A 25,299-nucleotide genomic window follows, 5' to 3' on the forward strand; every position below is an offset into this window, starting at 1 on the left:
CACCGGGGGAATATCCTCTCCTGCTGTAGTAACATTATTATCACCGGGGTAATATCCTCTCCTGCTACAGTAACATTATTATCACCGGTGTAATATCCTCTCCTGCTACAGTAACATTATTATTATCACTGGGGTAATATCCTCTCCTGCTGTAGTAACATTATTATTATCACCGGGGTAATATCCTCTCCTGCTACAGTAACATTATTACCACCGGGGTAATATCCTCTCCTGCTGTAGTAACATTATTATTACCACCAGGGTAATAAGACAAAGTAATAGTAATATGACTAGTGTGACACAGTAACATTATTATCACCAGTGTAACACCCTCCTGTAATAAGACATTATGATTACCAATGAGACACAGTGACAGTATTATCACCAGTGTAACACCCTCCTGTAATAAGACACAGTAACAGTATTATAGCCAGTGTGACACAGTAACGTTGCTGTTTCAAGCGCCTACTATTACAACGTGATGAGACAGATAAGCAGAACCAGGACACCACACGGCATGGAACCAGGAGAGAGCAGGAGAGAGGAGGGGGAGGGAGGATGAGGGGGAAGACCTTCAGTTTTCTCTAGCTGCTGTGCTATGTATGGAAGACCTCGTGGCGCAACGGTAGCGCGTCTGACTCCAGATCAGAAGGTTGCGTGTTCAAATCACGTCGGGGTCAGAATCCAATTATTTTTTTTTTTAAGCAATTTTTTTTTAAAAGCAATTATGTTTTTTTTTATATATATATATATATATATATATATATATATATATATATATATATATATATATATATGGTACTTGTGGAGTATCACGGCTCCCACGACCTGCATCGTATGCAGATCGTATGCTAAAAATCGCATCGCATGTGGCATACGATGGCATACGATGCGATGCGATGTTTTACCGATTATTGACTAATTTAGACATATGTAGTGGCATACGATGTCATACGATGCGATACGATGTTTTACCGATTTTTGAGCAAAAATGGTGAAAAATCGGTAAAACATCGGATAACATCGTATGCCATATGTAGTGGCATACGATGTCATATGATGCGATACGATGTTTTACCGATTTTTGAGCAAAAATGGTGAAAAATCGGTAAAACATCGGATAACATCGTATGCCATATGTAGTGGCATACGATGTCATATGATGCGATACGATGTTTTACCGATTTTTGAGCAAAAATGGTGAAAAATCGGTAAAACATCGGATAACATCGTATGCCATATGTAGTGGCATACGATGTCATATGATGCGATACGATGTTTTACCGATTTTTGAGCAAAAATGGTGAAAAATCGGTAAAACATCGGATAACATCGTATGCCATATGTAGTGGCATACGATGTCATATGATGCGATACGATGTTTTACCGATTTTTGAGCAAAAATGGTGAAAAATCGGTAAAACATCGCATGGCATCGTATGCCATCGATGCGATGTTTTACCGATTTTTGAGCCATTTTAGCTCAAAAATCGTATGCGATCGCATCGGATGCCATACGATGGCATCCGATGCGATGCGATGGCACCCGATTTTGCACTGAAATGCATCAGAATGCATTGAAATGTGTATTAAAGTAGTGAAATGCCCCCAAATGCCATTTTTCATAGTGCACCACCCCCACTATCAACGTCAACCCGAAGTGTGGCGAGCGCAGCGAGCCCGCGAGGGGCGGCGGTACGCGTCCTACGACCTTTTCATACCCCCACTATCCACGTCGGCGTGGAGTTGAGAATAGAATAGTGTGGCGAGCGCAGCGAGCCACCGAGCCCGAAGCGTGACGAGCGCAGCGAGCCCCGCGAGGGGACGCGGATACCTTCACAGCTATACGCGTCTCCTCGCGGGCTTTACAGGTATCCGCGTCCCCTCGCGGGGCTCGCTGCGCTCGCCACGCTTCGGGCTCGGTGGCTCGCTGCGCTCGCCACACTATTCTATTCTCAACTCCACGCCGACGTGGATAGTGGGGGTATGAAAAGGTCGTAGGACGCGTACCGCCGCCCCTTGTGGGCTCGCTGCGCTCGCCACGCTTCGGGTTGACGTTGATAGTGGGGGTGGTGCACTATGAAAAATGGCATTTGGGGGCATTTCACTACTTTAATACACATTTCGATGCATTCTGATGCATTTCAGTGCAAAATCGGGTGCCATTGCATCGCATCTGGCATCCGATGCGATCGCATACGATTTTTGAGCTAAAATGGCTCAAAAATCGGTAAAACATCGTATCGCATCGATGGCATACAATGCCATGCGATGTTTTACCGATTTTTCACCATTTTTGCACAAAAATCGGTAAAACATCGTATGCCACTACATATGGCATACGATGTTATCCGATGTTTTACCGATTTTTGACCATTTTTGCTCAAAAATCGGTAAAACATCGTATCGCATCGTATGACATCGTATGCCACTACATATGGCATACGATGCCATGCGATGGCATACGATTTTTGAGCAAAAATGCTCAAAAATCGGTAAAACATCGCATCGTATGCCATCGTATGCCACTACATATGGCATACGATGCCATACGATGGGAGCCGTGATACTCCACAAGTACCATATATATATATATTTATATATTTATCTATAGAACAGTAATGTAGCAACACACATTAAGGGAATAATATATTCTAAGGGGTACAAAGATGTGATGAGAGCACAGACGTTATATTGCTATATGATGTACTTATCTAGAGGTAATGCACAGATGCAATACATAGGGGGTAACATGCGGGTGTGAGAGCACGGGTGTTATAACTGTATATGGGGTACTTACTTATCTAAGGACAACTCAATACATAGTTATTTTGGGGTCAATTGAAGGGAGATGGTGAAAAATGGAAGAAAACATTCCGACGAGGATGGGATTCGAACCCACGCGTGCAGAGCACAATGGATTAGCAGTCCATCGCCTTAACCACTCGGCCACCTCGTCCCCATGTGCTGCCATTGCCTCGTCCTAGGCAGGTGTCAGCATCTATCACTTGTTAGGGGAAAGGGGGCTGGGGGGCGGTAAATACTTTCCTGCACAGAGGCTACAGCAAGATGGCTGCAGCAGGGCCGCATGTGGCTTATCTCCTAATGATGCAGAGCAAAGATGAGTCTATGGGGTCGATCCTATTCCTGAATGCGAATCATTACGGCACAGGACGCACTGTATGGCGGGACGAATTCGCTGAAAAGTGCTCACACCTCCATAGGGGTGCAAGCAATTTTATACGAATTCGGCCCAGCGGAGGGTGCGAGTTAGGCGGAAAGTCGCACCCTTTGGTGATAATAGGATCGGCCGCTATGACTATGAATCAACCACTCCATCATTCTCTACTAAACATGTGCCCACCAGAAAGATGGCCGACAATTGAACTCTCAGGCCCAGAGAGGTTAACTAAGTGGGCGGGGCTTATGTAAATCAGCAGGTCATGGCTGGTTTTGTTATAAAACACATAATAATTCTCTATTTCCTGAGTTACATTTGCAGTCACCTTAGTGGAGTCTCAGTGACCTGATCTAGGTTTAGGAAGGTGTAAATGGCCTTTGATAGGGTTACTGTGAGTGGTCTCCGTGAGCTGACCCGGAGGGGGCTATGGAGTGGCCCCGGCATGACGCAATCATGTGGCATCATCAGTGAGGTTGATCCTTACCTGTTCCTCCTTATGGAGAAACAGACATGATGAATGGGGGAGGCTGAGTATGTGATTATTCTGATCCCCAGCACCATCCTGACCGACAACCCGGGTGTGTGTCATTCTGATACTGGCGCTCTCTGATGATCATTCAAATTGGTTAATAAAAATAGATAGTTTTGTTAATTCAGTATAGGGATTGCAGTGGCTATTGTTGTCTAGGGATGGCCATCGTTGCTTTTGCCATCGATGGCAAAAGTGCAACTGCCCATCGATAGTCTTTAACCATTCTATGGATGACCATCGATGTTTTTGCATATCGATGGTCATCCATTTTCTCTGATTGAGTGGCCTGTGGGCCAATCAAAATGCGGGGGCGGGGCTTCGCGGGTGTCGGGGGCGGAGCTATACTCCGTGTCCCGACACTAGGGAAAAAGCAAAAACGAAACTATTCGTTTATGCTTTACATCGATGGTGGGAAACCATCTGGTTCTCCCCCATCGATGCCCAAACTATTCCACATCCGCCATAAACCATCGATGATTTCTAATCATCGATGGTCGATGGCCATCCCTATTGTTGCCTTTGATATTGATTGCAAAAGTGCAACTGGCCATTGATGGTGTGTAAGTATGCAATGGATGACCTGTGTTATCCCTGACATCGATGGTGGTAAACCTTTTTGATTCTCCCCCATCGAGATCAAGGCTATTCGACATCGGCCATAAACCATCGATGATTTCTAATCATCGATGGTCGATAGCCATCCCTAGTTTAGTTGTAAAGGTTTGTTTAGGGATGGACATTATTGCCATCTGCAACTGGCCATCGATAGTGCTAAACTATGCAATTGATGACCATCAATATTTTTACATATAGAAGGTCATACGTTGTGGTTGATTGATTGACCTGCGGACCAATCAAAACATGGTGGCGGGGCTTCATGGGTGTCGGGGACGGGGCTATTCTCCATTTTCCGGAATTTTAAAAAAATAAATAAAACAGGAAACCATCTGGTTCTCCCCCACCGAAGGCAAAAGTATTCGACATCGGCCATGAACCATCGATTATTTTGAATCATCGATGGTCGATGGCCATCCCTAGTGGAAACCTATGCGATTGGTGACCATTGAAAGTTTTACATATTGATGGTCATCTATTATGTTGAGTGATTGGCCTGTGGGCCAATCAAAACACGTGGTCGGGGCTTCGCGGGTGCCGGGGGCGGAGCTATGCTCCGTGTCCTGACACTTTGAAAATAGAAAATTGCAAAACATCGGTATTGCTGTGCCATCGTTGTAGGGAAACCATCTGCTTCCCCCATTGATGGAAAAAGTATTCAACATCGGCCATAAACCATCAATGATTTTGAATCATCGGTGGTCGATGACCATCCCCAGTTCAGGGTAGGGATGGCCATTGTTGCCATTGATGGCAATAATGCAACTGGCCATCGATAGTGTTGACTAGCGATGGCCATTATTGCCTTTGCCATGGATGACAAAAGTACAGCTGATCATCGATAGTGTAATATCATTCAATGGATGACCATCGATATTTTTGCATATCGATTGTCATCTATGTTCTTTGACTGATTGGTCTGTGGGCTATGCTCCATGTCCCGGCAACTTGGGGAAACAGCAAAAACGTAACTATTAGTTTAAGCTTGACATGGATGGTAGGAAACCATCTGGTTCTCCCACATCGATTAATAATAATCAAAATTATTTGAAATCTGTCATAAACCATTGATGATTTTTAATCATCGATGGTCGATGGCCATCCCTAGCTGAACTATGCAATGGATGACCATCAATATATTTAGCTATCAATGGTCATCCATTGTGTTTGACTGATTGGCCTGTGGGCCAATCAGAACATGGGGCGGAGCTATGCTCCGTTCCCCAACACTTTGAAAAAAAAATGGAGGGAAACCATCTGGTTTTCTCTATGGCAAAAGTGGCAAAAGTATTCGATATCAGCCTCAAACCATCAATGATTTCGAATCATCGATGGTCGATGGCCATCCCTAGTTCAGGGATGTACATTAGAAGAAGTGAGTAGGGATGGCCATTGTTGCCTTTGCCATCGATGGCAAAAGTGCAACAGACCATTGATGGTGCATAACTATTGAATGGTTAACAATCAATGATTTACATATCAATGGTCATCCATTTTCTTTGACTGATTGGTCTGTGGGCTATTCAGAATAAGGGGGTGGGGCTTCACAGGTGTCCTGGGCGGAGCTATGCTCCGTGTCTCAGGAAAAAGCAAATCAAAACTATTCATTTAAGCTTGACATCGATGGTGGGAAACCATCTGGTTCTCCCCCATCGATGCCAAAACTATTCGACGTCGACCATAGACCATCTGTTTTCTAAACATCTATGGTCGATGGCTGTCCCTAAATTTGATGAAATTTGAGTGTAAAACTTTGCAATGGATGACCATCGATAGTTTTACATATCGATGGTCAACCATTATGTTTGATTGATTGGCCTGTGGTGGGGCTTCACAGGTGTCAGGGGCGGAGCTATGCTCCATGTCCCGACCCCTTTGGGAAGAAAGCAAAACAAAACTATTCGTTGAAGCTTGACATCGATGGTGGGAAACCATCTAGCCATAAACCATTGATGATTTTCATCATCGATGGTCGATGGCCATCCCTACTTCGCATTTGTCAGAGGGCGGAGCTATGTTTCGTGTCCTGGCACTTTAAAATAAAGAAAAATAAGAAAATCATTGTTTTGGTTTGCAATCGATGTAGTGAACCCATCTGGTTTTCCCCTATCGATGGCAAAAGTATTAGACATCGGCCATAAACCATAAATGATTTAAAATCATTGATGGTCAATATCCATCCCTACTATCAATGGCTGGGTGCAGAATCACCATCAATGGCAACCATCGATGGCAACTGCATAGATAGCCACTAGGGATGACCATCGGTGCAGACGCCATCGATGGTTGCAAATCGATGGTGATTCTGCACCCAGCCATTGATAGTGGCAAACTATTTGATGGATAACCATCAATAGTTTTAGCTATCGATGGTCATCCATTATATTTGACTGAATGGCCCGTGGGCCAATCAGCACTCGTGGGCGGGACTTTTGGGTGTCAGGGGGCGTATCTATGCTCCGTGATCCCGCACCTTGAGAAAAAAAAGGAAACATTGTTTCTCCTTTGCCATCGATGTAGGGAAACTATCTGGTACTCCCACATCGATGGCAAAAGTATTCAACATCGGCCACAAACTATCGATAATTTTAAATCATCCCTATAGCCACCCCTAGTTTTGACTGGCCCCGGACAATTAGTCTCACACAACGGATGACCATTGATAGCTAAAACTATCGATGGTCATCCATTGCATATTTAAAAACTATCGATGGCCAGTTGCACTATTGCTATTGATGGCAACCATCGATGGTAACGCTGGCCACCCCTACCATTCATTATTTGATGGTGGACTTCTTAAACTATGTGAAGGATAACTATCGATAGTTTTAGCTATCGATGGTTATCCCTTATCTTTTAATGAATGGCCCGAGGGCCAATCAAATTGTGGGGTGGGGTGTTCTGGGTATCGAGGGCCGACACATAGAACCATCTATGTTCTCCCGCATCGATGGCAAATGTATTCAACATCGGCTATAAACCATCAACGATTCCAAATCATTGATGGTCGATGGCCATCCTTACAGGGGCGGGGCTTTCCGGGATTCAGGGGCGGAGCTATGCTCCATGCCACAACACTTTGCAAAGAGCGGAGGTGAGGAGGGGGGGAGCAGCTACTTCCTAGATTCTGTGGTGGGTTTTGCTGGGGCAGGACAAACCTGCCCTACCGTAGTAGGTTTGCCCTGCCCCAGCAAAACCCACCACTCAAGGGGTTAATGGCAAAAATATTCGACATTGGCCATAAACCATCAATGATTTTGAATCATGACCATCAATAGCTATGCACATAAAAAAATAAAGAATCATCATTTTTTCTTTGCCATTGATGTAGGGAAACCATTTGGTTTTCCCACATTGATGGCAACAGTAGTCAACATTGGCCATAAACCATCAATGATTTTAAATCATTGATGGTCGATGGCCATCCCTACTATCGATCCATTATAGGGATGGGCATCGACACATCCCATGTCGATGGTTGCCATTAATGGCTTTTAAAGCAGGAACCATCGATGGCTATAAAACATTCTATCACCAGCCACTGATGGTTCTACCTATCGCTTAGCTGCGCATGTGCAGAAGAACGGGGCGGGACACCCCGCCGGGAGGTGCGCGCATGCACAGTAGAAACTTTAACTAGCTATAGATCTACCACCGGCCCAGGGACTGCTTGGGGGACCGTACTCCCTAATGACATCCGTCAGTACGCTGGTGGGGGTCGCGAGCCGAGAAGGGATCGGGACGGGGGTGGACCAGCATGATTGACGGACAGCGGGGGCGGGGTCCACTGTCCTTGGCGCGTGGTTGTTTATGAATTCAGCAGCCTGCAGCTGCTCTGTGCCACATCGCCAGTGCGGCAGACAGGAGACGGACTGTGTGAATGTGAAAAAATAACATTGCCATCGGATGCTGTCCATCTATGGCATTAAACTATTTACCCTCCCCTATCGATGCCCAAAGCATCGAGCACTAGGTCCCAACCATCGTTGTTTAGGGAACATAGATAGTTAATGGCCATTACTAGGCCATTGTTGCCATTGCCATCGATGGCGGCAATAGGTCAAATGGTCATCGATAGATTTTACCTATCGATGGTCAAATGTTTTTATTTTACTGATTGATCTGTGAGCCAATCAAAGCATGGGGCGAGCTGTATGTTCCGTGTCCCGGGCGCTTGATGAAAAAAGAAAAATGAACTATTGTTTAAGCTTGACATCGATGGTGGTAAACAATCTGATTCTCCCACATCGATGTCAAAACTATTAGACATCGGCCATAAACCATCAATGATTTCTAATCATCGATGATCGAAGGCCATCCCTACCTTCACGTCCCTACACTTTGAAAGGTACTTGTTTAGTTTCACGGCGGCCAATATATCGGAAATATATCAGATGTGATATCGGCCGATATATCGACCTGTTCATAACCCCACTATCCACTGCGCAAGGAGTTGATTTTATATAGTGTGGCGAGCGCATCGAGCCACCGAGCCCGAAGCGTGGCGAGCCCCGCAAGGGGATGCGGATTACTGCGCTCGCCACACTATATACATTCAACTCCATGCATAGTGGATAGTGGGGTTATGAACAGGTAAAAAAATTGCATCGGATCGCATCGCATCCGATATATGGGCCGTTGTGAAACTAAACAAGTACCGAAAAAGAAACAAAAGCAGTGCCATTGAATGCTAAAAGTACCACCAACAAAACAAAATCGATGATTATAAAACATTGTGGTGCGATGTACATCAATAATCTGATTGCTGTTAAGGTATAGACATAGGAAACCCACCATCAAATGATGGCTGGGCTTCCGACATTGAATCTTTCTATGTGATGGTCACTGATCATCGATGGCAATAGTGCAAATGACCATCGATGGCAAAATCATGGCGAGGGGATGCGGATGACTTCACATATATTCCGCGTCCACTCGCCACGCTTTGGGCTCGGTGGCGAGCTGCGCTCGCCACACTATATATAATCAACTCCGCGCCGACGTGGATAGTGGGGGTATGAAAAGGTCGAAGGACGCGTACCGCCGCCCCTCGCGGGCTCGCTGCGCTCTCCAAGCTTCGGGTTTGATAGTGGGGTGGCGTTAACAATGGGGGGGGGGGGGGGGCATTTAACATAGTCATTACTCATCAGGTTGGGTATACAATTAAAATCGGGTCTGGGGGGGCATTTAACATGGGAATAAGCTTAAATCGGGCATGATCGCGTCGCATCACATGCCATTATAATGGCATGCGATGCGACGCGATATTAAAATTGTATACTCACGCCCGGGAAAAGGCTCAAATCGGGTTCCATCACATACCATAATTAGTGGCATGCAACATACCTCCCAACTTTAGTAGCCCAGCAGGCGGGACGCTGCTGCTGCGCGCCGAAGGCGCGTTGAAATTTTTGGGGGGCATGGGCTAATTTGGGGGCATGGCCTATATTTGCGGCTCCCCCGCGAGGCCACGCCCCCATTTTGCCGCAATGGGGGCATGACCCAGAGGCTCTGTGAGCCTCTAGCCATGCCCCCAGCCCCCTGGCTGCGGGAATAGACGCTGTGCGCATGCGCACAGCGTTTATTCCCCGCTGCTGAGCAGCTGACAGGGGGGACTCCCAACAGCCCCCCCACACCGCGGGACACTGCCGCCCGCGGGTGGGACAGCGGGACAGGCCCTGACAATCGGGACTGTCCCGCTAAAATCGGGACTGTTGGGAGGTATGCATGCGATGCGATGGATGTCGTGATACACAAGTACTGATTAATGTGTAATAAAACCAATTATTCAGTGCAGAAATTTACAAAAGCGTTTCACCATCGATAGCACATGCGATTCTAATTCCCATTTGCAAATGGACTATTGATGTTTTCCTACAGGTTTTTTTTGTAACATCGATGATCAAGCCCTATATTTATATATAATTTTTTGTGTTAAAAGACAGCGGTCTATATATCTCTGATTGCACGATCGGTCTATTTGCTTGCACGTATCGGCCGATTCGATTGCATCGAATCGGTCAATTCATTTGCATGAATCGATCGGTTCGATGGTACGACTATATCGATGGGATTGAGTAAGTAGGGCGATTTGATTGTAGGAGTAGCAGCAGGCAGTGGGTGGTAATAGCATTGATTGGCGTCCCCGGCCGGGCGTCCGTCACGTGACCGCACCACATCCTCCATTTCACTCAGCGACGAAATGGCCGCCGATGCACCCGCCCAGCTCCCCTCGCTCGCCCATTGGACGCGGCCCCCCCTCGTGACAGCCAAGGCAGCGCCAATTGGCGGCAGGGAACGCATCAGCCAATCGTGCAGCGGTCTCGGTGGTTGCCAGCCAATCGGATTCGGTGGCGTCACTGAAGGCGGCGCCGGAGGATGAGGGGCAGGCTGCAGAGCGAGGCTTTTAAACTTACAGCAGCCAATGGTAGCCGCCGTCGACGCGACGCGGCCAATCACAGCGCAGGGGGCCGGGAGGCGTGTTGGCGGTTGGAATTTGAATCGCGCGTCAGAGGAAGAGAGAAACTAAAGCACGGAGTGCGCGAGCGGCGGTACAAACGCAGGTAACGGGAACCGGGGGTCACCGGCGGCATAGGTAACCGCCAGAGGAGGGGCGCCCTGTCGGGACCTAGGCTGCGGGTGCTTGGTCTGTATGCCGGGTTCCATAGGGCCATGCGTGTGTGTTGTCAGTAGCTGGTGCTGTGTGATGGGTAGTAGGTAGTCATGGGGTACATTATTGGTGTCCCAGAGCCATGTGGGGGCGGTGGTTTGGGGTAACAAGCTGTCACAGGGTAGATTATTGTTGCTATAGAGCCTTGTGGGGTATCATTAGGGTGTAGGCTGTGGTGGCAATAAGCAAATTAGTATATCATTTGGGGATGGGCAGTATATTGGGGTAACAGGCAGTCAAGGGTAAAAGGGTGCTCAGGGTAGATTATTGGTGACATAGTTTATTGGGGTAATAGGCAGGCAGTTTGTATTATTGGGGCCATAGAACCATGTGGGGTGTATAATTAGCGGGTGGGCAGTATATTGGGGTAACAAGGTAAGCAGAGTTGTTCCTACTGGTAATGGAGTCTGACACTGATTTCCCTGTCTGTCACCAGCAGGATGTCCTACAAAGAAAACCTCAACCCCTTCTCTAAGGTATGTTCTTCCTTGTATCCACATATTGTCTTTTATTTTATTATCCCATAATATGTATGGTAGAGCGTTCCTGATACACGCAGCATAGTTCATGCTTGTTTAATGCACACATTCCCAGCATGCATCACTTTCTATTCCCATATGTGACCCCAACATTGGCCATAGTCTCGGCAGCAGAAGACATGATCTCCCTATGCGGTAAAGGGGGCGAATCGCTTGATTTACACTGCGCCCTAGTCCGGGATCAACCCTGTAAGATAGCAGCGTTGGGTTAGGAGTTTGTTAGGCCCGGCAAATTTCTGGAAATGTATTGTGAAAGGGGTTTTAGGGGTCAATCCACTTCGGTGTAAAGGTCCCTTGACACTAGTATGATGTTGATGCATTGGGCTGAGAAATTGTTAGATAAGTCTCAAATTGTATGTACGTGCACCGCCCTGAACAGCTAAATAGATGGTTTGGGGTAGATATAATGGGCCTGGCTGCTCCCCTTGTACACCCCCCTCCCAATAACTAATTATGCAAGTGGAAGATTTCAGTCAACTTAAAGTGCCCATACACTAGTAAGATTTATCTTCAGATCTGGCTGGTTGGAACAAAAACATGGTTATGGATGAGTGACAGTTTGTCAGGTTTCCAGCATTTCCAAGCAAATGGTCAACTGTCATTTGCTCTCATCCATAACCAGGTTTTTGTTCCAACCAGACAGATCTGCAAATCTGTGTGTGTAGGGCCACCTTTAGTTGGTCCAATGACTATCTGTCGTTATTTGAGCTGCAGGAAAAGATGGTCTCAAATTAACCCACAGGATGATATTCAATTGTTATGCGCAGCACTGAGAGCTGCCGGGCCAATTGTAGTCTTTCAATTGCTTTGTTTTGGTGCAAAACAGCCTCTTGTTCCCCCTGTGGAGGTGAGCTGAAACGAGTAAAAAGTGAACAGTTTCATCTCGCAGCAATGTTGGCATCGAAAGGGTTAAAGCTGTAAGGGTTACAATTAACTGGCCATGGGACTTGCAGTAGGGTTAAGTCCTTTATCTGGAGTTGTTCTAGATCCCTGGCATAATGGTCTGCAGTTACCGCGCACAGCGAGTCCATGTTATGCCCTAAGTATGTACATAATGCTGGTTTCTGTCTGCTTTCCCCTGAGGTGGCAGCAGAAATGGGTGTTACAGGGTATCCTCAGGGCTTAATGGGGCAGCAATTCAATAACTCCTGCTGTATGGAAGGCAATGGTAATATGACCCTTAAGGTACACGCTCCGTTGTGGGCATACGTTTTGTAATTAAAAAAAATATGCATCGCATGCATTGTGCATGCGATGAAAAGCTAGTACAAAAAGTATGTGCAGCACATACTTTTTGTACTGTACGATGAGATGCGCGGTAGCGCGCATCTCAAAGTACAAAACGGACCGCCGGCGAACGGAGCGTGTATGGGGGTCTTTAAGTGTATATTGGAAGGTTGCAGTAGAACAGGTACATGTGAGCACGGTATTCTGGTCTCCTTCCACATATACTCCTAGGCAGACTTATCAGGGGCTTGTTTCCATCAGAAGTGCATCAGATGAGCAGCTGTACACACTTCATGTCCCTATTAGCTAAAGCCCTGTTGTAGTATTGTGCATGAGAATCTACGGCAAACATGCCAGGTTTTCCTGCCCTACTCCCTGTAGTATTCACCTGAGAGGTTCTGACAGAAGCATATGGCTAATTAAATCTGCCCCTCCATGTGTCCAACTGTACATTAACCCCTTAAAGTGGCGGGACAGTCATTTTTATAGCCAACCAAACTGTTCTGAACAATTATCAGTGTATGGATGTGAATGATAACCATTAGGACCCTGAAACATGGTCTGTAATGTTTTTCCTATCACCTCTAGAATGTAAACTCTCATGATCAGGGCCCTCTCTCCTCTTCCCTCCTGTTCTCACAGCTCTCTGACTCGCCTACAATCTATACCTGCATCTATCAGGGTTCGCAAAAACGCGCTATAGCGCATATTTTACCCCAAAACAGTCCCCGGGGACTCAGTTGTCAAAACTAAAGGGGTCCCTGAGGACGTGCTGTGCAGATTCTGTACCTGTGACTGTGAGACACCGCTGCGAGCCAATCACTGCAGCGGCCGGCGGGACCCAATCATTGTACAGTTGCCGCCTGGCAGCCAATCACTGTACATTTTACAGGTTGCTGCCGCTGCGCACCCTAAAGCCACACCCCGCAATTTGAGAGTCACTGTGCGTCCCCCGGGCTGCCCCCCGCCATGTAAGTCCAATACACTGCAGAAATTGCGGGGGGGACAACAGGATGGGATGCGGCTGTAACAGCCGCTCTCAGCAGAGTAGGTGTCGGTGAGCGGGCCGTCAGGATGACGGGGGACTGGATGTGGCTAAAACAACTCAGAGCAGCGTGTCAGCTATTCCAGCCCCCCGCCGCGCTGATAGCCCGCTCACCTACTTTGCTGAGCACCATGTCACTTTTCCAGCCCTTGGGCAATGACCCCCCCCCTTCCCCCTCCGTGGCAAAAAGCAAAAAATGCCCCCCCCCCCTCCACTGTGGCAACGAACCTAAAATGCCAACCCCCTTCCCACCTCATGGCAACCAGCATAAAACGCCCTCTACCCTGTGGCAACCAGCATAAAATGCCCCCCAGCATGTAACCCCTGCAAGGAGCATATAACCCCTAGCAACAAGCATGTAGGTAAGCAGCACTTATGTGCTATAATATATACTTGTCATAACGGTGTGTACTGGGCATAACGGTGTGTACTGTAATGTGTACTGGGCATAACGGTGTGTAATGTGTACTGGGCATAACGGCGTGTACTGTAATGTGAATTGGTACTACTATGTGACCACACCACTTCCCCCAAAAAAACATGCCCTAAATTTTTAGCGCGCGCCTTCGGCGCGCACTGTCCCTTTTTTCTGGTTTATATAGTTTCCAGTGTATACTGTATGTATCTTTATGCGAGTGGGCCAATTGATACTTCCCCCCCCCCCAGACCCACATGTGCCATGCTGGGGAGAAGGGGAGAGGAGTCTTTATTCTGTTGGGACCCAGAAAAGGTCAGGTATTTTTTTTTTTTTAGAAGTGAAGGGTCCCCGGGACCCACTTTTTTGGGTGGTTTTCGCGAACACAGATCTATTCTCATTCAATTCCTTATATCTCAGCTGTATTGTGTACTAAGAATTGTGCTTTAATTGTGTTATGTCTAGTTCTGTGTACCCTGTACTGTTCTAATATGTTCTATATGTACAGTACTGGCTGGTGCAATCACCATGTGGCGCCGCTGATTGGCTGCCTGGGTGCTGCACAGCTCAGTAGTTATGTTCCCCATGTCAGTGTCCCTCATTAGAGTACATCTAGTGTGTGTGTGTGTGTATATCTATATCTGTACTGTTACTGGCTACCTAGCTGGCAGTGCAATCACCATGTGGCGCTGCTGCCTAGGTGCTGCACAGCTCGATAATTATATGTTCTCCGTGTCCCTTATTAGAATGCTTCTTGTGCATATCTGTACGTGTGATGTATAGCTGTACTGCCATTGTTGCCTGTTCCTTGTACTGATAACCCTTTGTATTACAGTATGTGCATTGTTATTTTTAATGTCTGTAAAGCGCCTGTTGGAGAAAGTGCGCTATATAAATAAAACTTGCTTACTACCTGTTCCATACTCCCCTGCCATGGAGCCCACATTGTGGATGACTATTGCTTCCATTCTTAATAGTTGGACCTGTTGTCGGCTTCAGATGTCTGTCACAGTGCTTTCATTCTGCCCTGGAATTTGTGGCAGGACAGGAAGCTCCACATCAGTGCTGTCCAAGTATCAGGCACCACTCAGACTTGTTCATGTTGCTGTCAGCTGCCGTCCCCTGCTACCTTGTAATCCTTCTTCTCTTCCGTTCCACAGTTTACTACGCCGACAAGTGCTCCAGGTCCCCAGAGGGTACTGAGAAAGGAACACTACCCGTCAGCTATGACCTCATCAACGTCAGGTACGGTGCTGTGACATCACAGCTATCGAAGGTCCTATGGAAATAACAGGCTTGAGGAAATTGTTGGGCAGAAAGTATATTGAGTGTGTCAAATAAATCATTGAACATACGTCCCATATTCCCTTGGGGAGTTAAAGATGGGTAATCATTGTCCCGAGATGTCTGTGGTGAGGGTCCAGCTAGCTCTTCCTGTGTAATTACCATGGCATAAGGGCTGGTATGTCAGTCTGGCGGAGGTGGTTCTTAGTGTCTTTCCAGTAGCAAGGTGTGCGAAAGCTGGTTCCCCCTGTAGGTCTGCATTGGGGGAAGGGGGTGTATTCTCCTGATTTGTGTCTCTGTCCAGTGTGGAGGAGCTGGGCCCTCCCCATGTATGTCTATCTGGGTAGGAAGGAGCTAGTACCCTCCTCCTTGTCTGTCGGGGGGGGGGGGGGGGGGGCTTGGTGGACTGCCCCTGTCTGCCTGCCTGCGGTTAGGGGTATCTCTGGTAAACAGCTGGGCTCATCCTGTGTTTGTCAGGGTAGGTTGGGCCCCATTGTATGGCTGGTACGTCCTGTGTGGGGACTATCGTCTTGTGTCCTGTCTGTCTGGGGGAGGGGGATGCCCCCCCATCTGTTTGGGGGTGAGCTGGCTCCACCTTTGAGGACTGTGTGTTCTGTGGGGAGCTGGTACCCTACCCAATTTATGTCCCGGTGGTGAGCTGGTAACCCCAGTGTTTGTGTGTGTGTGTATATATGGTCACTAGGTTGACAGTCCTTATGTCGACACCCTTAAAAAGTCAACATGGGGAAGGTTGACATGGGTTTTTCAAACAGACAGGCTGTTTTTCCTTTCATGCCCTATCATCCTCTATACCAGGGGTCCTATTTTGCTCTGGGACCCCACCAGACAATAAAAATAATTACAGGACCCCAGTAAGCTACTGCAGAAGGTCATCACATGTGTAGTCAGCAGACAGCACATACATGGCAGCATTGTGGAGGAACAAAATGATTGGAGGAGTCTAAAATAACAGACAACTCAACAGATGTTTCAGACTCACTGAGATTAGAAAAGTCATCAGCCTGATGGTCAGCAACATGGCGTCTGGACCCACAGTTTGAGAACCGCTGCACTAGAGTGTGTGGGGAGAATAAAATAGTGTGCCGAGCGCAGCGTGCCATGTGAGGGGGCGCGGTGCAACGATATGGTGTCAATGTTGATATTCAGGACAAAAAAAAGCGAAAAAATTATGTCAACCGATTATTCGTGTGTACCTAGACCCATGTCAGCTTTTTTGATGCTGTTGACCTAAGGCCGGTCTATCTTCACCCTAGCTATGTCCCGGTGGTGAGCTGGGACCTGTGTGTGTGTGTGGCTGTAGGGACTAATCGCCAAGCCTGTCTTTCTCCCCGCAGTATCAGCAGGCAGAGTGACAGTGACTGATAACCAACATGACCGAGCGATGGAGTGGTAAGTTCTCACTCAGTAGATCTCCTATGTTTGTGTGTACTGTTCCCCCAGTATGTGGGTGATATCCTACTTCCTATATATGGAGAGGGGTATGGTCGGCTGGGGAGGTGTCTATTGTGACCTCTCAGTTCAGGTGTATGGCTGCGACAGATTGCGGTTACATTGTGGCCCTATTTGCCTGGGAGACTTCATGTAAATAAACCTGACTTCCCCGGTTGCACTACGTGTGGTGCTTGAGTCTCCTCCATGGCGCCTCCTGTGTGCTGGCTCAGCGGTATGAGCCCTTACAGAATCCAGAACCAGATGACTCCTCCTCTAACTGTAGATCAGCTAAAGCTTTGTTATAAGGAAAGGTCTTCAGCAATATTTCTGGGGATATGGGTCATAGGGTCAACTGCGTGAAGGTTGACACAAGCATCCTATGTCAACATGAGTTTCATATTTTTGCCCCGGATGTCGGCATGGGCAAGTCAGGACAGGCCAACCTGTGGCTCTCCAGATGTTGTGAAACTACAACTCCCAGCATGCCTTGCCAGTTTTAACACTCATTATAGCAAAACTATGGCAAGGTATGGTGGGATTTGTGGTTTGACAACATCTGGAGAGCCACAGGTTGGCCAGGCCTGCTATAAGTGATCCCCGCCCCCTCGCATATCTTGCAGCACTCTATTTTATTACCCCACCATGCCATTGTGGATAGTAGGTGCACGAAATACCGCGTGTCGGCTAAAAAGAACAAATGTGACACATGTCGATGTTTTGACTGTCAACCTTCCCATTGTTGGCCTAACGTGTCGTCCTAAAGACCGTTTCTAGAAGAAGTCCAGCTGTAACGACTGTGCCCTTATGGCTGTATCGCTTCTCTGTCCTAACAGCCCCAAGAAGAAATTCACCATCGAAGACTTTGACATTGGCCGCCCGTTGGGAAAAGGCAAGTTTGGCAACGTCTACCTGGCCCGGGACAAGAAGACCAAGTACATCATGGCCCTGAAGATGATGTTCAAATCCCAGCTAGAGAAGGAGAATGTGGAGCATCAGTTGAGGAGGGAGATTGAGATCCAGTCTCATCTCAGGTACGTGATACTCCGAGCCAGCGGGGGTGTAGCGCTCTTCACCTGAAGTCAGCCGCTCTCTTTCGTATGTAACACAAGTTCTGCACTCAGTATTTGTGTGATCCGGCAGCCTTGTCAAGTTAGAGGTTCCAGGGGAAAACTTCTTCCTCCTTTAGTAGTGTTGTCCACACGCATGATTCTGTGGTTGACCATCATGTATACTTCCCACAGTGTAACTTGAGTCAATGCACTCCATGGTATTCACTCCCTTGGCTGGCACTGCATGCGATACATTGGTCTAGTGAATGGGGGCCTTTAATGTTTCAGTCCTGTTTTTTAGGTTGCCGATTGGCTGGTACTTTATTACTCTCCCCTTATCACTCATACTCCCCATTGTTCTAGCTGAGCTAGTGTGTGTTTTTTTTTTTTTTTTTTTGGGAACAGTCTGTGTAATGTAGTGATTGTGTGGTACGATATATGCTGTTTTATCTAACTCATCATGTGTGTCCCACAGGCACCCCAATGTCCTGCGGATGTATAACTACTTCCACGACCGCAAGCGAATCTACCTGATGCTGGAGTTTGCGCCCCGAGGTGAACTATACCGGGAGCTTCAGAAGTACGGCCGGTTCGACGAGCCTAGGAGTGCCACGGTAAGGGAGATCCACATATCCTGCGTCTCTGCGGAGGTTCAACCCAGCATTCTGACAAGACCACTAAATGTTCAACGACAATGGCCCCTTGTAAAAAAGTTGTCAAATTTTGTGTAGAGGGGAAGACTTCCTTCTTTAGTAGTGTTGTGTACACACGTGATCTTGTGGTCGAACGTCACGTATACTTCCCAATGTGTAACTGGGTCGTAGCACTCAATGGTATTCTCTCCAAATCAGTTACATCATTCACTCTCCCTGCAACTCATTGCTTCTTAAAGCCGTGCTCCTTTACTCTTCTGTTGGGGGTAAATGCATGTGTCTGGGTATCAGGCTTGTAGTAACTGATGCCTGTCTCTCCCTAGTTTATAGAGGAGCTTGCGGATGCTCTCCAGTATTGCCACGAGAGGAAGGTCATCCACAGGGACATCAAGCCAGAGAATCTGCTTATGGGATACAAAGGAGAGCTGAAAATAGCCGACTTCGGTTGGTCCGTTCATGCTCCCTCTCTCAGGTGCGTACAGTTCCTGGGTGCTAGGAGTTTGCCGGCAAAGCCGTAACTACAACGTCTAATGTGGTATCTGTCTGTAGGCGCCGGACAATGTGCGGGACGCTGGACTACCTGCCTCCAGAGATGATTGAGGGTAAAACGCACGATGAGAAAGTGGATCTGTGGTGCACAGGGGTCCTCTGCTACGAGTTCCTGGTGGGCACGCCCCCTTTTGAGAGCCCCTCCCATTCCGAAACCCACCGTAGGATTGTAAAGGTAAATTTATATTCAGTAGGTCTAGTTCAGAGTGGATTAGAGGTGCCGAAGTGTTTACATCGGCTCCCCCTTGCAGTACCACGTGGCCAACCTTAATGAATATGCTCCGAACTCATGACCAGTGTCTTCTCCGCAGAGACCCTGGAACACAGTTTTGACTCTTGTTGTCCTCACAGGTCGATCTGAAGTACCCGTCCTTCCTGTCTGAAGGCTCCAAAGATCTGATCAGCAAACTACTGCGTTACGTCCCGTCACAGCGACTAACTCCTAAGGGTGTCATGGAGCACCCATGGGTGAAGGCAAACTCTCGCAGAATCCTGCCGCCTGTCTTTGGGGCTGGACAGTTTAAGTGAACCCTGTTCTGGCAATGCACATCCCCACTGGCCCAGCTTGACCGGTCACGTAAGACGTTCACCCCACCAATCCTGAAGCAGCCTGCGGATCAAGTGTTCATACAGCTGCCGGTATAGCGCGCTGGTGGCTGACTGGGCCTATTATACTTGTGGCTGTATATAATCGTGCGGCTTTGTAACTGTTGGTAAGCTGGGCCTGGTGTCTCTGTGATCTATGTATATATGTGTATAAGGCAGGGGGAGAAGGAATGTTTGCTGTGCTGCGTGGACCTATGGAGAGGGAGGCCGCAAGTCTGGCTGGCTGGGCAAGCGGGTACTTGTGGTTCTCCAACGGCTGTCCCGGCCTAAATAAGCAGTACTGACTTTTAATTTAGGTTTGTTTTTTGTTATAAATGTGTATTTATGTAAAGTTGCATCTATCTTAAAGAGTTTGGAAGTTAAGTTTTAAAGTTGGTGACTTGTATTCCGGTTTTCAGGGCACTGTTGTATTTACTACTCATGTACATACCTCTTTGTTATGTAAATAAACTTCATTTTTAAAACCGGGTTCTTGGTGCGTTTTTATAAATGCCGCGCAACGTGTTTTTTTTTTTTTTTTTTTTTATTTTTTTTATTCAATGTGGCCCTTGGCCTGATTTTCCCCATAAGAAATTTTTGGCTAACAAAGTAAAATGTGTGTTCAGCCATGTGGTGATAAAGATTTTGATTGGAAGCCATGAGCACATTGACCATAAATAAATGTAATTGGTCCTGGACCACGAATACAAGGTACACCTGCAAGTTCCCCATGGCGCCCCAGTTTGGGAACCACTTGTCTGTATGAGGGATGTTAACCTCTATATAAATGGCTGTATGGTCAGTGACGCAGAGGGGATGGGATGTAGTCTAGTCGAGTCCTGGACATGGCAGACAGTGGGTTATGGCTCCTATTAGACAGATGGTTGCATTGGTTAGTTCACAAGTATATTGTGGAGCCTCTTACTTTATGTGCTGGGAAGACTTCCCGAACATTCGCTATCTGGATTTGGGTGTGGATCGTATTGTTGACACCGTTAGGTTCACAGGTGTCTAGGTCGACATGGGTTTAGGTTGACACAATGTTGGGTCGACTTTTTACTGGTTTTTTTTTTTGCCTGAATGTCGACACAGTCAACATGGACACAGTTGGAAGTCAACCGCAGCCCCTCGCATCGCTCACTATGCTCGCAAAGCTTCGGGCACACTATATTTTATTCTCCCACCACCCCCTAGTTGATGGTAGGGCATGAAATACCGCCTGTCGGCTCAAAAAACAGTAAAAAACCATGTCGACTGACACATGTTGACCACCCATGTCGACATAGAAACCTGTCGACCTGACAGTGTTGACCTAATGACTGTCGACGTAAGTGCTGTCGACAATACGACCGTATCCACTGGATTTAATGCTGGAAAGACTGACAAGCTGGCGTTCCATTGTGTGTAACACCATGCTATTGTTATATTATATGCTGGTGTATTTATAATGAAAAGCCTCTGTATTTCACCCATTGTCTTCAATTTATTTGTACCCCGTGCTGACTCTTCATCCAGGCATTAGGAGCCTGAAGTGCCAGAGGTGCTACCACCTACCTTTATGTACTGCTGCATACCTGTGCCTCTATGCCAGCAGGACATGTCCCCAGACCATGCCTCACAGTAGAGCCTTATACAGGCCCGGCTCTGGCTACTTCCTCTGCATGTAAAGTCCCGTGTGCGTCCGCCACTTCCATCAATGTATGTACATCATGTGTGCTCCCACCCGTCAATCTCCCCAACACGTTCTTAGCTGGCTGACCTACAGACAGGGCCGTGTGGTCGGCATGGGTAACCAGAACTACACTTTAGCCAAATATGCTCCTCACGATTTGTGGTGGGATCATGTAATCTTCTGCATAGACCTCGGGATAGCTTCCTTCCAGTTATGTTTGGAGTCACGGCCCTGCCCCGTAGACAGCCGCCCATGCCGATCTAGTTATCTGATTACGGATAATGTTCAATATGTTCGCACAATAAAGTCACTGGGACCCGCTAAACATGCACACCGTAGCCGAATTGACCAGCATGCTTAGAAGACTTCAAACACCCTTAATGATGATGCTCGCATCGATACAATGTGTACACACTAGACGATGTAGTGGATATCGCTCAGAAAGCCCTTTTGTGAGCGATATCTTTCACAATATCCTCTGGTGCAGGCATGTGCTCAAGCCTGGATATCACTAGAACCTGCGCTGTCAGTGTGCCTTGAGGACCGTGGTTGGGAATGCCTGCTCTAGTGTGTATTGGGCGTTACACTGCCGGTGACAGGTCAGAGAGGGGGAAATGCATCTGTTAGAGGCCACACAGCTCAGTTACGATTATTCCACGGGGTTACGGTTGCTAGCATGGCCACTAAAAGTCGACATGGTTGATGTTGCCGCAAGCATTAGGTTGACAATTGGAAGGTCGACTTGAGTTTTTAAAATAAAAAAATGTTTTAGCTGAGCTTCGAGAAGTGTTATTTCCTACCCTACCATTCATTATGGCGTGGAGGGGGACTGACAGAGGTACACTGATACGGTGTCCATGTATACTTATGTCAAAATTTGGGCCACAAAAAACTCCATGTAGACCTTTTGACTCTCTGCCTTCCCATTGTCAACCGTAGCCATGTCAACCTGTTTCATTTGTCAAACCAAGCCCGTTGGGCCTAGTGTGTGTGGACCCGTTCCAGGATAGGAGGCAATCCTTGTAAAGGCAATTGTGCATTGTGTACTAATACCACAGTGATGGAGACCCAGGGGGTAAACGTACCAAGATGGGAGTTCCGTGGAAGATGTTGCCCATAGCAACCAAGCAGATTTTTGTATTGGGATGCTGGCCAGTGCAGGGCCCGTGTTGTGGGCAGTTGGCCAGTGCAGGCCCCATGTTCTGAGCTGCTGGCCAATGCAGGCCCCATGTTGTGGGCAGTTGGCCAGTGCAGGCCCCATGTTGTGGGCAGTTGGCCAGTGCAGGCCCCATGTTGTGGGCAGTTGGCCAGTGCAGGCCCCATGTTGTGGGCAGTTGGCCAGTGCAGGCCCCATGTTCTGAGCTGCTGGCCAGTGCAGGGCCCGTGTTGTGGGCAGTTGGCCAGTGCAGGCCCCATGTTCTGAGCTGCTGGCCAATGCAGGGCCCGTGTTGTGGGCAGGTGGCCAGTGCAGGCACCATGTTCTGAGCTGCTGGCCAGTGCAGGGCCCGTGTTGTGGGCAGGTGGCCAGTGCAGGCACCATGTTCTGAGCTGCTGGCCAGTGCAGGGCCCGTGTTGTGGGCAGTTGGCCAGTGCAGGCCCCATGTTCTGAGCTGCTGGCCAATGCAGGGCCCGTGTTGTGGGCAGTTGGCCAGTGCAGGCCCCGTGTTCTGAGCTGCTGGCCAATGCAGGGCCCGTGTTGTGGGCAGGTGGCCAGTGCAGGCACCATGTTCTGAGCTGCTGGCCAATGCAGGGCCCGTGTTGTGGGCAGTTGGCCAATGCAGGCCCCATGTTGTGGGCAGTTGGCCAATGCAGTCCCCGTGTTGTGGGCAGTTGGCCAATGCAGTCCCCGTGTTGTGGGCAGTTGGCCAGTGCAGGCCCCATGTTGTGGGCAGTTGGCCAATGCAGTCCCCATGTTGTGGGCAGTTGGCCAATGCAGGACCCGTGTTGAGCTCTTCAGCTTTTATAATTAAACTGTCTCTTTGTCCTGTATTTGCCTCGGTGACTTCTGTAAACCACGTTAGGGTATCGGGAAGGCCGACTAGTAAAATGTACTGATGGATGCAGCAGGGGGGGATAATGTGGATGTCATGTCTAACCGCAAGAAGACCGCGTCCATTTCAGCAAACTGTGCTAAGAAGCCATTGTCTCTGTCATCAAGGATTTTACTCATCCCAATAATGTCGGTCTTTCTCTGACAAGGTGGCACATGCAAGATCTGCCCGTTACCTGGAACATGTCATCAGCTTTAGACATGATGCAAGTAGATCCCTTGGTGGCTGCATCCAATGAGCGTGCAGCTTCCTATCGCAGCGCCAGCACCAAGGGTCGGTGGTCAGACTGGACTTGACACCATCGCCAAAGATGCCTGGTTTCTCTGTGGTCACCGGAGAACTGCGCAGCTGCAAATTGTGTGTGTGGTTCCGATGTTGTCCAATCATGTTGCAATGGGTCAATCGTTACAGGTTTAATATCCTATAAATACTCCCAGGGTGGTCCCATATGTACTCCTGTAGGGAATCCTGTTTGGTAAAGATAGGGTTGGGATGGGTGAAGAAGCAACATGATCATTGGCAAGCAGCACATTTGTGGTCAGAATTATTGGTAAGCAGCCTCGGCACACGGAATATCTATTAATCTTGTTAGTTAAGGGTAGTAGAATCTTGTTCCAAGACATGGTGGTGGGAGTTTTGTAGCTTGTTGGCACTGCGCAGTTGGGTGACTGCCGGTGTCATGAGGTCCGGTGTCGGCATAAGCCAACTCCTTGTGTTGCACTATTTTCCCCATCATTTTGACTAATGTCTCTTCTAAAAGGTACATCTCTTCCGAAGACCGTTTATTGAATGGTGACATTGGCTATCGACCTAGTGTACATGTCGGCATTCAAAACCTGATGAGTCAGAATTTTAATATTGACTAATGTGTACACAAACACTTCGATCAACATGATTAAATGTCCGATCGTTCAGTATGTCGACATATGGTGTTAGGTTTAGGTATGAATGATATAGATGACGATGCGTGTACCGCCAGTCGCTGGTAGAGGTCGAGGACCTTTGCTGCATGCAAAAAGATCATAGACCAATCGTTAGCGATGTGTATGCACGATGAACAATTTGGTAAAGCTGATGACTGGCTCCCACTCCTCTCCACCATCGTTAAAGATCAATTGTTCATGTGTAATCGTTGTACAATCATTCACTATTGACACTAAATTGTTTGTAGTGTTCATTTAGGAACTAGGGCAGGCAGGGAGCACAGCACATTATGCGCCTCCTGATATACTCTGTGCTGCTGGGGGACCCTGCTACTTCCACTTTATAACTCTGTGTGTGTGTTCATGCTATCTCCATTCCCCACCTCATGTCACTGTCACATGTAGCCCTGTCATCACTGACCTATCATCCATGTCCTGATGTACTCTGTGCTGCTGTCCCATCTCTAGGGGTGTGCTAATTGATATGTGTACCAAGTTTGGTGTAAATTGCTCCAATCATGCCAGAGTTATGCTGTATGCTGCCTCAGCCCTAGGTGTGTGTGTTATCCCCACCGTGTGTGTTCCAGATTGTAAGTCACATGTGTACCGAGTTTGGTGTAAATTGCTGTAGTCATTCTGGAGTTATGCTGGAACTTACATATGAGCGTACAGAAAAAATTGTGGTGGTTCATTAAAATGAACAGTAATTAATTTATATTTAAAATGTCACAATCTCGGTTTGTAAACTGTGGATTTGTATAGAAATTCAGAAGGACGGACACATTTTCACAGTTATATGGTAGATGGGATGTCAACATAACATCCACGTCGTAAGTCTGTCAACATTCAGATCCTGA

General features: G+C 47.6%; 1 protein-coding gene and 3 non-coding genes across 8 annotated transcripts; 3 read left to right on the forward strand and 1 right to left on the reverse strand.

The window, feature by feature from the left end:
* Positions 1-608: 608 nt before the first annotated feature.
* Positions 609-680, forward strand: TRNAW-CCA (transfer RNA tryptophan (anticodon CCA)). The gene has a single exon. It is a non-coding gene; the product is annotated as a tRNA-Trp (tRNA).
* Positions 681-2,877: 2,197 nt separating this feature from the next.
* TRNAS-GCU (transfer RNA serine (anticodon GCU)) lies at positions 2,878-2,959 on the reverse strand. The gene has a single exon. It is a non-coding gene; the product is annotated as a tRNA-Ser (tRNA).
* A 683-nt stretch (positions 2,960-3,642) lies between these two features.
* LOC146076824 (U8 small nucleolar RNA) lies at positions 3,643-3,776 on the forward strand. Its single transcript, XR_014474219.1, has one exon. It is a non-coding gene; the product is annotated as a U8 small nucleolar RNA (small nucleolar RNA).
* Positions 3,777-10,691: 6,915 nt separating this feature from the next.
* AURKB (aurora kinase B) lies at positions 10,692-20,281 on the forward strand. Of its 5 annotated transcripts, none has more exons than XM_083185504.1 (9): positions 10,692-10,891; positions 11,435-11,474; positions 15,385-15,469; positions 16,864-16,918; positions 17,794-17,991; positions 18,485-18,623; positions 18,986-19,134; positions 19,212-19,386; positions 19,563-20,281. In XM_083185504.1, the coding sequence occupies exons 1-9, from the start codon at positions 10,707-10,709 to the stop codon at positions 19,737-19,739; spliced, it is 1,203 nt and encodes a 400-aa protein (XP_083041630.1). In that variant the 5' UTR covers positions 10,692-10,706; the 3' UTR covers positions 19,740-20,281. The 5 variants fall into 5 exon arrangements, with proteins under 5 accessions (XP_083041630.1, XP_083041631.1, XP_083041633.1 ...); XM_083185505.1 differs by having other exon boundaries at positions 11,438-11,474; XM_083185507.1 differs by lacking the exon at positions 10,692-10,891 and adding an exon at positions 10,900-10,923.
* Positions 20,282-25,299: the final 5,018 nt, after the last annotated feature.

The sequence above is a fragment of the Crinia signifera genome, chromosome 4 (genome assembly GCF_055691185.1).
Source record: "Crinia signifera chromosome 4, ASM5569118v1, whole genome shotgun sequence".
Lineage (NCBI taxonomy): Eukaryota > Metazoa > Chordata > Amphibia > Anura > Myobatrachidae > Crinia > Crinia signifera.